Below are 13,343 nucleotides of genomic sequence, written 5' to 3' on the forward strand. Positions count from 1 at the left end.
CGTCAGTTGCGTCGCCTCACTTCCATTCATGAATTCTCTCACGGGGCATTATGGGATAGCGCAGCTTGCTTGGGATGCACACTTCAAAATCTCGCCGGAAGTAGTAAGTCATCCGGGTACTTCTCGCCTACTGATTTTCAAATTCTATGAGTTCGGACATACTACTCGGCTCGCATACTGATTTTAGCGTACTATATAGTATGGAAGTATGCGTTTTTGGACGCAGCCAGTGTCTTATGTAGGGTGAGTAATCAGTCTCTGACAAGGCTCAGCTGGTGAGAATGCAATCAGTCTTGATGAGTGAACATGTGTGAGTGTGACCGGTGAGCATGTATGAATATGTAGTCCAGGGGAAAGCGGAAGTGTAGTCCTTAGTGTTCTTGCGAGAACCAGCGATCTCTGCAGAGCAATCACTGGTTATGTGACAACTAGATGTCTGGTGCTGCCTTGGTGTCCTCCAAGCTTTATTATTTTATTAAATCTAAGAATTAAAACCAGAAAGACAGGAATGAAAATAGTAAACTGGGAATGCAGGAAATACAGGTTGGGAAAATACAGAACACACAGGAAGAGCTCACAGCAAAAACAGTCTAACAAACAGAATGAAATTAAGGCTAACAAGGTAACAAAGTGATGGAGACAGATGTGCAGGTTTATGTGTAAGTTATCAGACTCTGCTAATGGTATAATGTCAAAACTGACATAAACTTAGTTCAATTCGTTTTTTTTTATTATTCTAATGTGGATCCACTGAAAAGTTCGGGTGTATATAATTTTATATATCTATATCTGATTTTGTGGATTATGTATGTCTTTTTTTATTTGTTCTTTCTTAGTTGGTTTTCGGTTAGATGTTTCACAAAATGGAACTATAATGTTGCTGTAAAATCCTAGATTTACTGTCCTCCATGAGAAAACACAGGTATAACTCTTAATTGTTAACTGTCTTAAACTTGTATTATTGTAACTAAGTAAGTATGTAAGTAATATAGGGGATTTCAAGAATTCACCCTTGGAGATATCCCAAGTCTCCCGGAAGCTCCGGGAGTGTCCTGCATATGCATAGAGACTCCCGGATGCCTGCAAAGAAATGGTTATCTCACAGAAATTGCCCAACCCTCATGTAACCAGAGGAAGTGACACTGACAACAGGGGTGCGGATCCAAATGCAGGTTTATTAAAATAGTCAGGCAAGCAGTGGTCAATACTGGGACAAACAGCTGTATAAGGGCAATCCAGAGTCGTAGTCAAAATAACAGGCAGTAGGTCACAGGGCAGGCAGCAAACAGGATTAAACAAATAAACAAGGCAAGGATCGAAAACACGTAGTGTCACTAAAACAGTAGACAAGACTCAGCAACGACTGTGTGTTTGAGAGGTGTTCTTATAGTCCAAGTAATCCGTCTGTGTGCATCTTCAGCTGTGGGAGTGTATTCAGTCAGGATCTAGAACGTGTGTGTGCGTGGAGTGCATGTATGGCGTTGTAGTCCATGAAATGGTGGATTTGTAGTCTGTTAACACTTGTGAGTGTTTTCCAGCGATCTATGGTGTTTTAGATCGCTGGTGATCGTGACACCTCACAACCAAACCAAGGCGAAAATTTTCAGAGGAAAACCCATATGAGCACGGGGAGAACATATAAACTCTGCACAGATATGTCGGCTGGCCTGGTAAGGGCTTGAACCAGGGGCGTTCTTGCTCTAAGACAACAGTGCTAATCACTGGGCTGTTGTGCTGCCCTGTTTTGAAAGGGAGGAGGAGTGAGGGCGAAAGAGGATTCTGAGGATACTGATGTAAGAATTTCTGGTTATTTATATTGAGTTACAAATTGATTGATTGGTGGATCGTGTATTAGCTGATGCTGGACAAGCTGTGTTCAATCATAAGCACGCACTTCTCTTGAAATTAGTTTATAAATAAACCACACTTATTGTGTATGGCGATACACCCAAAGCGCTTCACAATTATGAGAGGGGGGTTTCTTCACACCATTGCCAGTGTGCAACATCCACTTGGATGATGCAATGGCAGCTACAGGACAATGCCGCCAGTGGTTTCACCACACACCAGCTATAGGGGGAGTGAAGAGATGGTGATAGAGCCAATTCAGTGGATGGGGATGATTGGGAGGCCATGATGGGCAAGGACTAAAGCTGCGGTCACACTTGACTTTTCTCCCCATAGACTTCCATTCATACGCACGCGAATACATCAGACTGGAAACGCAGGATCTGAGTTTTGCAGTTCACTGCGGTGCAAACTTCAAGCTTGGTAAACTCTGACCTGCAAAATTGCATCACATGACTGCGTGAGACCAATCAAAGATCAAAACATGACCTCTCTGGACAGAAATTTAAAACTTGGAGCAATCGCTTGGTTTTTTTCATGTCTAATCATCTTGTTTAATCCCACCCCTTTTTGCAGCACCGTACGACAGTTTCGCATGCACAAACTCTAGTGTGACCGCAGCTTAATGGAGGGGATTTGGCCAGGACACTGGGGTTACACCCCTACTCTTTACGAGAAGTGCCATGGGATTTTCAATGACCACACAACTTAAATTTGACTTATACTGGATTGTGAGTCTGGAAATAAAGTGATTGATGATGACTGCCACAACTAACAAGAAAATGCAGTCTAATAGATGGAAATTCAACTCTATTCTATTCTTAACTCTATTCTAGTATTTTTTATTATTCTTTTAGCAATGAGTATACCACAGTGATATGTATGGATGCAGTTTTTTTTTCTGTTGTTGATTTTTAATATAAAATACAAATAAGTTGGCATGTGTGTACATTTTCATAGTTAATTTGCTTATGTACACACCATGTTATGATATTCTGGAAGGACAGTTGCATCCCCGATGTGAATCAGAAGGATGAACAGTCAATGCTATTGTTGTAACTTTATGTAAATCACTTTGACTTTGAAAGATGGAACAGCATATTTACATACATGTTTACATGTTTATACTGCAGTCAGTCACCTATTGCACGTTTAAGTGTATTAAGAACAGTAAAAAAATCAGGCAGAAAATTCAACAAAATATTCAGTCCAACCAGCAAACAAGCAAAAGGTTCATCTGAAAGGAAGTAATTCAATAAAGCAGATGAGGAAGTCATACAAGAGTGGCAAACAGAATAGTGTTGGTCAGACTTTATCTTGATGGTTCATTTGTTGAATTTAAGTTATATTGCATCTACATGCCAATTAATTATCATTAGATTATAAGTAGACTGTTAGGTTGGGGTTGGGGTTAGTGTAAGTTGACATGTACTTGCAAAGTTTCTTATAGTCAGTTAAATGTCTGCTGAAGGAGCAGTATCAGCAGATATTAAGCAAACAGTCTACTAATACTCAAATGAACCATCCAAATAAACGGTTACCATAGTGTTTGGTAGTGATGTCTACTTTTAAAAGACTACTTCATGAAGCTTTGAAACCTTTACAAATATTTTGCTTAGAATCAATAGATATCAAATTGCCAACGTCACTTGATTTTAACCTCTGAATTGTACCCGAGTCTGCCTGAAAGACGTGGTTTGGGGTACGGTTCATGCACTCTTAAAAGGTTCATTTCTTATATGAACAGGAGCTAGATGACGCAAACGTACCAGGGTTCAGAAAGAATAAGACAGTGACTATGTTTACATTGACATCATTAATCGAATTATTTGCCTTAATCTGAATAAGACAATAACAAGATGAAGGTGTTTACATGAGTTGCTGTTTGAATGTCCCTCTCATGATCCCTTTTTACATGTTAAGCACATTGCGTCTCAACGCTATCTACGTTAGTTTCAGGTTATGTCAGGTGTCTTATTTTAATTTTTCAACTTTAATTGCAGTTCGGCACTTTCACATTCATTCACGAACATTTCATGTATGCCCCTGTGACAAACAACATATTCAATTCAAGTATAGACTGCTAGAAGAGTGTCGTTTTAATGGACTTTGGTACTGCACGCTGTATGGTGAAAAGAACAAAATGCAGGTGTCTGTGGTCCTTTACTGTTTCGGTAGGTGCAGAGAATAGTGTCAAATAGCAGTGTGTATAAACCATCCTGTCGCAAAATGCTAAATCCTACACGATAGTAATAGTTTGATTGTGGTGTTTACATGTCTGTATTGCACTTCAATATTGCGACTAAAATCAGCATACTCCACGTATTAATCCGATTTCTGTTTACTTCAATTATGACCTTAATCGGATTACATTAATCAAAAATCACTGTTTACATGGTCGACTCTTAATCAGAGTATTGCCTTAATCATATTTAAATTGGATTATTGGTGTCCATGTAAACGTACTCAAATTTGTGCTCGGACCAGGCATTCGTGACCAAGTGTGAAACAGGGCTCGAAATTGCGACCATTTTGGTCACAAATGTTCACCACATGCGCGGATTCTCGAGAAACTCACGCAGAATGCATCTCTAAGCTCTTTGTCTTCACTTGAAACGCGAAACGCAGCGCTCAGGAATGGTTTAAAACAGTTGTCATGTCAACTTGCTGCAGTAAACAAAGCCAAGTCCGTAATGCTTGCCCCGCCTTCACACTCTTCTTTCTGGCCCACCACTGGTCTAGCACTGAACGCGAATGATTGGTTAATATCAGCTGTCAATCACTCAGCCAATGCCTTCTGGCTTGGGATGACAGAGAGAGCTACTACCGCGAAAAAGTGTAAAGCGCTGAAGATGAGAATGAAGATAACACTGACAGATTTGGTTTTAGAAACCATGGCATCTAAAGTTATAAATGACACATCTTTGTAGTGACCATGTGCTGAATGTTAATCCACCATCTACACTTTTCGAAGAGTGAATAAAAGACTTACATTGGCTTCAAGTCCGCTATGAAAAGTCTGTGGGATGGATTTTTCAGGTAACTGTTTGCCACATCTTGCACAAGAGCTTCTGTTTAATCCTTCACATAATAGCCAGATGCTGTCCGCCGTGCAAGAGGCAGCAATATGTAAAATTCGCAAACGGGCTTACACTGAGTAAACTAATATCGCTACTCATAAAAAGACCGGTATTGCTATTAACATGACGTATGCATATAATAAGGTACAGTATATGTCAAAAACATCAGTGCAATATCAGACAGCACTTGTGAGAACAGCACAGTTATACAGTTAAAAGATTCATTCATTTCAAGCAGTGCGTGCAGGGGCGGTGAGCGCTCCGTGTATGCTTTGGTCACTCAGTTATGTTATAAAAATCTATTTTCTTGTGATAACGAGATTTCATTGAGACATATATTCCTCACGCTTGCATCTATATATATATATATATATATATATATATATATATATATATATATATATATATATATTTTTTTTTTTTTTTTTTTTTTTTTTGCTTGTTAGTTTGATTAGTGTTGATTTCAAATGCAATAAATATGTTTGAATAAAACTTGTAGTAACAATGCTCATAATTGGTGGGTGCAACTAAATTTTGGCTGATGCGCCTAAATTTTTAAAGTTAGGAGTTCCGAAGCTACCAAGCAAAAAGGTTAATTTCGAGATCTGTGAAAGCAACCGAAATCACTCATTTTCAGTATTCCGGAGTCCTCATCTCATCCCTTTACCCCAACCTTGAAAAATGCTTGATTCTGATTGGCTGATTCTAGGGAGGTTATAGGTTATTTATAAAATTGTTATGTGTTACATTTTCAGTTTTTTTTACAGCTACAACAGTCCAAAATTACAACAAAACACAACATAATGTTTAGACTGAGAGTTAGAGAAACTAGTGCTACATGCAGGAGGAGTTTGGCCAATCACCACCTTGGGTTTGCAGTTCCATTTACTTATATAATTACATATAAAATAATACAGAACAGCACTTTAGCTCATCTTGGTAAAAATGTGAGTGTCATCGGAAAAAGATTGTGTTTAATATCCTGATGATTTAGTCTTGATCAGCTGCACACAAGTTTCAGAGATGGGCTCAATGGTCAGTTCACTGGTTTGAGTCCCAGCTCGCCCAGTTGGCATTTCTGTGTGGAGTTTGCATGTTCTCCCCATGTTGGCGTGGGTTTCCTCTGGGTGCTTTGGTTCCCCCTACAATCCAAACACATGCACTATAGAATTAATTAACTGAATTGGCCGTAGTGTATGAATGTATAAACGAGTGTGTTTGAGTGCTTCCCAGTACTGGGTTGAAGCTGGAAGAGTATCTGCTGTGTAAAACATATGCTGGATACGTTGACGGTTCATTCTCCTGTGGTGACCCCTGATAAATAAAAGGACTAAGCTGAAGAAAAATGCATAATGTTTCAGAGATGCTCATAACATTCTCCTATCAAAGTGCATCACGGAAGTCCTGGGAGATCTTTATATGCATGTAAATCAGCAAACATGCAAAATGCTCAATAATTAACACAATTACAGAAAAAATATGTATATCATGGAAAACAAAAGACAATTTAAATGTCAAGGTGGATTTTTCTTGTCAAGCTACTTTGTAAAATCTTCATGCGAGACTCGACTGTAGAACTGCATTCAAATGAACACATTTCCAAAGAAGTACAGCAACAACAGACAACACAGAGAACAAATGCAAATTCTCCTTAACGAGGAAGAAAAATTAAAATGACTTTGTTTAGAGTAATAAATAATGTGACTGATGAGAGCAAGTATAGAATAATCACATAGTCTGAAGCTGCAGACAGAAACATCAGACTGAGGACTGAAACACACCAGCTCTGAGGTAAGAACACACACATCTACAGGCTTTAAACACAAAAAATAGACTTCTGAGATAGTTATAATGTCTTTAAATTAAAGATCCTGATATATATTTTTTTTATGTGAAAACATTAAAGTATTTAACTTTTTAATGTGTTTCTTCCTCAGAAATGGCTCAGACTCTATATATCCCTCTTCTCCTCATTGGTGAGTGTGTTTGTAGTTTTATTGATGGTTTATAGTTTCATTAGGTTTGACTCTGTTCTGAACATCATTAAAGCAAAGTGTCTCTTTCACAGCTCTCTGCTCCATATCTGAATGTGTTCAGCGTCAGTATCACTTTATAAATGAGGGGAGGAATCAGACAGAAGCTCAGAAATACTGCAGAGAGAAATACACAGATCTGGCCACTGTTGACAACATGAGTGACATGAACCAGCTGATAAAGAGTGTGAATAATGGAGGTGTTGAAAATATCTGGATTGGTCTTCAGAGGACAAGTGTTTATAAATGGCATTGGTCTTCAGGTGATCCTGTGCTCTTTCTGAACTGGACATCTGGAGAACCAGCTGGCAGTAATGAGTGTACTGTTATGCATAATGGACAATGGATTAATGAGGCATGTAGTAACACTCGTTTCTTCATCTGCTACAACAGTGAGTACAAAACCCTACTGTGTAAAAAATAAATTTAACAAAAGATGCTTCAAATGGAAATTGAAATGTAACAATAGTAAACATTATACATATTAAGTGAGGTCTAATTTATAATATTGGGTCAGATATGTCTGACGAACATTATATGAACTGAAAAACAGATGATATGTTATTATTGTCTTGCAGGACATAGATTACAAACCTAAAAAATAATTAATATTCATTATCAACTCATAACAACTCAACTCTTCATAACACAGGGTTTTCTTAAACTTTCACCGCTGCTTCTGTTCACAGCCAAAGCATGCAGCAGAATAGGAATAAACTGATACAATTATATTTTTGTCTGATTTTCTTAAAGTGAGCACAGGACTGGTGTTTGTTGATCAGATGATGAACTGGAGAGACGCTCAGAGTTACTGCAGACAGAATCACACTGATCTGGTCAGTGTGAGAAACCAGAATGAGAATCAACAGCTGGAGAAGTTCATTAATGACAGAAACTCATCTGGAGCAGAAGTCTGGATCGGTCTGTTCAGAGACTCATGGCAGTGGTCAGATCAGAGCAACTCCTCATTCAGATACTGGAATACTGGTGAACCAAATAATGTTGAAGAAAGCTGTGCAGTGATTGGGAAGAATCCTCAGAGAGGATGGGCAGACGTCCTTTGTGATGGCCGCAAGATTCCTTTTGTGTGTCATGAAGGTGAGCAGATCCTCCAAACACACTCAATCCATCATCAGCTCCAGATCTCTTAACTCTTTCCCTGCCAGTGTTTTTAAAATGGTTGCCAGCATTTATGATGATGTGCACCTAAATATGATGGCCCTCAGGAAGTTTTTTCATAGGATTATATGATTATATTGTATATAACAATAAAGCACCAAGCCTCTGCTTAAAAGAATCTATATTCATGACTTGTGTTTCTCCCCAGTTAAATGCAGGTAGGTTTAATCAAAACTGCAACATTTTCTGACAAAAACTAAGAAAAAGTATATAATACACATGCATAAATATGTTTTAGTGAGCATGTGAATGTGTGTGTAAACTCTTTCACATTCCTAACCTCATGCAAATCAGTAGGGGTGAATAATTTCACTATGGTTAGCTCTGATGAAGCTGTAAATAAGCCAAAGGAAGCTTGTATAACACTTCATTTTTACACGCCATCTTTCACTTTCTCTGATTATTAACTTTTTCACTCTCAAGAGACTCTGAAGTCCTGTTACTGATTTGGAAGCTGCATTAGGGCTTCCCTTAGCTTAAATTAAATAAAACACTGATTGCCATAAAAACTTGTCAATGGCAGGGAAAGTTTTAAAGTCGACTCTACATGTCTGACATGACAAATTCCTCCACAGTGTTTGTTCTGCATGTTGTTGTTGATCAGTCTCTCTCTAGTTTCTGCTTTGTTTTGTGTCCAGATAAACTGATTGTGATCCAGCAGAATCTGTCGTGGTCTGAAGCTCTGAGATACTGCAGACAGAATCATGTGGATCTGGTCTCGGTTCAGTCAGTGGAGATGCAGTATAAGGTGATGAACGTGGTTAAACTGGCGTCTACTGAGGCGGTGTGGTTGGGTTTACGTCACTCCTGTGCTTTGGGCATCTGGTTCTGGGTGAGTGGACAGACCGTGTGCTATCAGAACTGGGCTCCAGGGAACGGCACATCAGAGGAGGACTGTGAGCCCACAGTGAGATCTGGAGCAGTTCAGTCTGGAGGAAATCAGACCTGGATCAGCCGTCCTGAAACTGACCGACTCAACTTCATCTGCAGAAACTACTGAGAGTGAAGAAGTAAGATGGGGAATGTGTTCTGTTTAGATTTATCATTGGATTGGGAAGTAATCATTTTACATAAAATAATCAACTCTGGATGCAGTGATGTACATTGTAATTATTATTTTTTTATTAAAATATAGGACAAAATTTGTAGTTTGGGTAACATTTTTAGACTGTATAATAGTTTTAAACTAAGTCATATGAGCTTCATAGTGAGTAATTAAAGGACTTTACCTTAAAAAAAAAAAACAATAACACAATGGTTAGCACCATCACCTCACAGCAACAAGGCCGCAGGTTCGAGTCCCGGCTGGGCCAGTTTGCATTTTCGTGTGTAGTTTGCATGTGAAAGTGATCATGTATGGGTGTTTCCCAGTATTAGGTTGTGGCTGGAAAGGCCACATTGATTTGAGTACAGTAAACTCATTATCATGTTCAAGAAACCAGTCTGAGATGATTCACGCTTTATAACATGGTGTGTTATCCTGCTGGAAGTAGCCATCAGAAGATGAGTACACTGTGGTCATAAAGGGATGGACATGGTCAGCAACAATACTCAGATAGGCTGTCAATTGTTACTAATGGGCCCAAAGTGTGCCAAGAAAATCTCCCCCACACCATTACACCACCAGCAGCCTGAACTGTTGATACAAGGCAGGATGGATCCATGCTTTCATGTTGCTGACTCCAAATTCTGAACTGAGCATCCGAATGTGGCAGCAGAAATGGAGACTCATCAGACCAGGCAACGTTTCTTATTACGTTAGTGCTTATTTGAATTACTGTTGCCTTTCTGTTAGCTGGAACCAGTCTGGCCATACTCCTCTGACCTCTGGCATCAACAAGGCATTTGCGCCCACAGAACTGCCGCTCACTCTTTTTCAGACCTTTCTCTGTAAACCCTAGAGATGGTTGAGCGTGAAAATCCCAGTAGATCAGCAGTTTCTGAAATACTCAGACCAGTCTGGCACCAACAACCCTGCCACGTTCAAAGTCCCTTAAAACCCTTTTCTTCCCTATTCTAACGCTCGCTAAGAACTGCAGCAGATCGTCTTGACCATGTCTACATGCCTAAATGCAAGCATGCTTATTTGCGTTAATGAGCAATTCTGGCAATTGTGATGGCCATTTTATCCATGTAAATTTGTATAAGTTGTGAGCTGAGTGCTGTAAGGGTGGTCGGTGTTGTAATTAAATTTTCCTCATGTTTTTGGTTTAATTATGGTGTAAAGGAAGTTACTGTAATTTATTTGTTTTGATTATGTTAGGTAAGTTATCTTTGGAGTGGAATTAGTTAATCTTGTGTTTATTATTTTGTCCTTGCTCGGCATTTCCTGTTATACAAATACATATACAATACGAACTATTTTCTCACAATAAAATAATCTGAACGTCATCAAATTCCAACCTGTTAACTGTTTGTTTATTTATTTTAATTATTTATTTTTTCTTTATTGTTTTTAACTCCAGACCTAGACATTGGGTTCATAACAAGGCAGCAGCTATTTGCACAATATAGGAACAAAAAAGTATGGTAGATGCATAATATGTTTGTGGCAGATGGACCCGAGTCGCTTTCTGTATGTCCAAAACCAAAAGCTTTCAGTAAAAGCAGAATGACGGCGATGTGCGGAAGTCTTTCCATTTCGGCACTTGCTTGCGTGGCCGTCACCTAGCAACGGCCGTAAACAAAACAGCAGCTCGATGACGCAAGCGTATGGGGATTCAGAAGGAAAAAAGACAGTATGAACACAAACCCATCGAGTAGGTGGCAAGGGGAGACAATCGAATCGTAAGATCCAGGCAAATGAGCCAAGTGTGAAAGCACCCTAAAAGTATGATGCTATTTAGACTAAATATTAAGCATACGTTTACATGGACATCAGTAATCGAATGATTTGAATGTTCCTTTTTGAATGTTCCTTTCATGATCCTGTTTTACGTGTTATAGCACATAATTCGATTAACGTCATTGCGTCACCGCGCTATTCACATTTCGTTCGGAGTTGCATGCAATTTTGGGAGTTTCATTTTGAATTTGTCAGTTTTATTTGCCACTTTCACTTTCATTCGAGAAATTTAATTCCCTCCGAGACAAACAAGATATTGGATGCAACTATGAACTGCTGGAAGAGTGTTGTTTTAATGGAAGTTCATCCCGCATGCTGAATAGAAGAAAAACACCTCCACAATTCACGATGCAGGTGCCTGTGGTCTGCACTGACTGGGTAGGTGCAGACAGTGTCAAACAGCCGTGTGTGTGTGGATTATCCTGTCGCAAAGCACGGCGAAAAGTCCTATATGACGGTAGTTTTATTAAAGTGTTTACATGTCTGTACTGCACCTAAACAATGCGACTAAACCCGGCATACTCCACATCTTAATTCGCTTTCTCTTTAGTTTGATTATGAACTTAATCTGATTAAATAAATCAAAAATCACTGTTTACATGGTCGACTCTTAATCAGAATATTGTCTTCATCGCATTACAATCGAAACATTGGTGTCCATGTAAACGTACTCACTGTTTACACTAAGACTTGCTAAATAAACTAAATTTTAATAATTGGTTTGTGCCATTTACAGTTAAAAGATGGTATTTACAATACATATTAATACACAGTAAATGCTGTTTACAGTACACTTAGTGTTAATAGCATCTACTATTTATTAACACTTAAGCATTATCAGTATATGCTATATATTAATAATACAAATTAATTAATTAATTAATAATGTATATTAATACAGTATATACTGTATTAATACAAGGAATATGTTTACACTAAGAGCTGAAAGAAGGTACACCTAAATGTTCCAATAAACAAACAAAATAGACTAATCAGTGCAGGATCAATTACTGTAGTATAATTTTTGAGAAGTCTTTGAGAAGTCATCTAAAGATATAACAATGTTAGGATTATATGATTTGTTCTAAATGCATAGAAACATAAATCTATATAGAAAGAGACATGGCACATTTTAAAATAAACACTATTTATTTATTGTTGTTATTCTTGCCATGAAAAGCATCATCATCTGCTGCAAGGCCTCTGCATTCTGGAAAACAATCAAAAAACAAAAAAAAACAATAATAAACATATGAGTAGATAATTCATTTTAAAGTAGAGTGTGTCAAAGCAGCTTCAGATAGAAGATCATAGTAAATTGAAACACTGTAGATCAGTTTTCAGATTTTAAGTTCAGTTTAGATTAGCTCAGCTCAGTTCAAAATGTTTTAATATACACTGCTGGAAGTAAAAACACTTAAGAGTAATCCATCGATGCCCAGCTCTACAAGTCCCCAACTATGCAAGCTAGTGGCAACAGTGGCAAGGAAAAACAAAACTTCACCAATGGAAAAAAAAAAACTTGAGAGAAACCCAGTTCAGTTGGCCCGACCATTTCTCATATGGCAAAATGTCTTGTGGAGAGCTGCAGTCTAGTTGCCGGAGGCTGGAGAATACAGGAAGACAGCGAAGACTCTGCGGTCCCTGGAGTCTCACAGGAATCAGTCTCATGCTCTCCACTCCTCCATAACCACCACAGCAGCTGCTTCGGCCTGGTTCGGAAATGTGGAAACCTTGGGATCATCTCTTCACTGGTCTTAGATCACTTCAGTGACACTGTGTGATAAAGTCACATTAACTGTCACCGCTGGGAAAGCAGCACTGGCATTCACACACACACATTCTCGTACGCACACGCACATTCTCACGCACACACATACTTGCAAACACACACATACACAGACGCGCTGACACGCAGACATACTCACAGACCCACTTACCTCATTCATTCATCATAATGTTCCTCCCTGCCGTTGCCGTTATCGGAGGAGCGGGTGCACACGCGATCTCGATAGCAAATGGTCATATTTCCATAAATCCACTCCCCGCAATTCATAAGTCATCCATAGGCATTTCATACACCTCCACTTCACCTGTTGTGTTGTCTTCTCTGTTTGGTGTTTGTCTGTGTGGGCGTAGTCAGGCTTCCGGTCGCGATCGGTCAAACCGAGCACATAGGAAGTGCCGGTTTAAGAATGAATGGGATTGTGTGCGCATGCGCACTGCGATCGGAAGCTGACGAAACCATTATGTTTGTTAAATAGGTGTTTTGTGTTTATGAAGTGTGTATTATGTGTTTATTTATATTAAGAAAATGTATGTTTTGTTGTTAATTATATATTAAGGATTTTTTCTTTA

At 38.8% G+C, this 13,343-nt stretch overlaps 1 protein-coding gene and 1 long non-coding RNA gene across 4 annotated transcripts; one reads left to right on the forward strand and one right to left on the reverse strand.

Annotated features, from left to right (window-relative positions):
- The first annotated feature begins 6,676 nt into the window (after positions 1-6,676).
- Positions 6,677-9,248, forward strand: si:dkey-81n2.1. 2 transcript variants are annotated; one of them, NM_001161603.1, is made up of 5 exons: positions 6,677-6,719; positions 6,866-6,904; positions 6,997-7,353; positions 7,715-7,948; positions 8,779-9,147. In NM_001161603.1, the coding sequence occupies exons 2-5, from the start codon at positions 6,868-6,870 to the stop codon at positions 9,138-9,140; spliced, it is 990 nt and encodes a 329-aa protein (NP_001155075.1). In that variant the 5' UTR covers positions 6,677-6,719; positions 6,866-6,867; the 3' UTR covers positions 9,141-9,147. The 2 variants fall into 2 exon arrangements, with proteins under 2 accessions (NP_001155075.1, XP_017212282.1); XM_017356793.4 differs by lacking the exon at positions 6,677-6,719 and having other exon boundaries at positions 6,868-6,904; positions 7,715-8,059; positions 8,779-9,248.
- A 2,871-nt stretch (positions 9,249-12,119) lies between these two features.
- LOC137496123 (uncharacterized) lies at positions 12,120-13,120 on the reverse strand. 2 transcript variants are annotated; one of them, XR_011016227.2, is made up of 3 exons: positions 12,926-13,120; positions 12,538-12,761; positions 12,120-12,195 (listed from the first exon to the last, which is right to left on the reverse strand). It is a non-coding gene; the product is annotated as an uncharacterized lncRNA (long non-coding RNA). The 2 variants fall into 2 exon arrangements; XR_012383046.1 differs by having other exon boundaries at positions 12,519-12,761.
- Positions 13,121-13,343: the final 223 nt, after the last annotated feature.

This window comes from Danio rerio, chromosome 7 (assembly GCF_049306965.1).
Source record: "Danio rerio strain Tuebingen ecotype United States chromosome 7, GRCz12tu, whole genome shotgun sequence".
NCBI classification, from domain to species: Eukaryota; Metazoa; Chordata; class Actinopteri; order Cypriniformes; family Danionidae; genus Danio; species Danio rerio.

Excerpts from the sequence above, each read along its gene's own strand:
- si:dkey-81n2.1 (XM_017356793.4), top strand. The coding sequence starts at position 6,868 with ATGGCTCAGACTCTATATATCCCTCTTCTCCTCATTG. Across the intron at positions 7,354-7,714 it reads TTTCTTCATCTGCTACAACA|TGAGCACAGGACTGGTGTTT; the intron begins GTGAGTACAAAA and ends ATTTTCTTAAAG. Across the intron at positions 8,060-8,778 it reads TCCTTTTGTGTGTCATGAAG|ATAAACTGATTGTGATCCAG; the intron begins GTGAGCAGATCC and ends TTTTGTGTCCAG.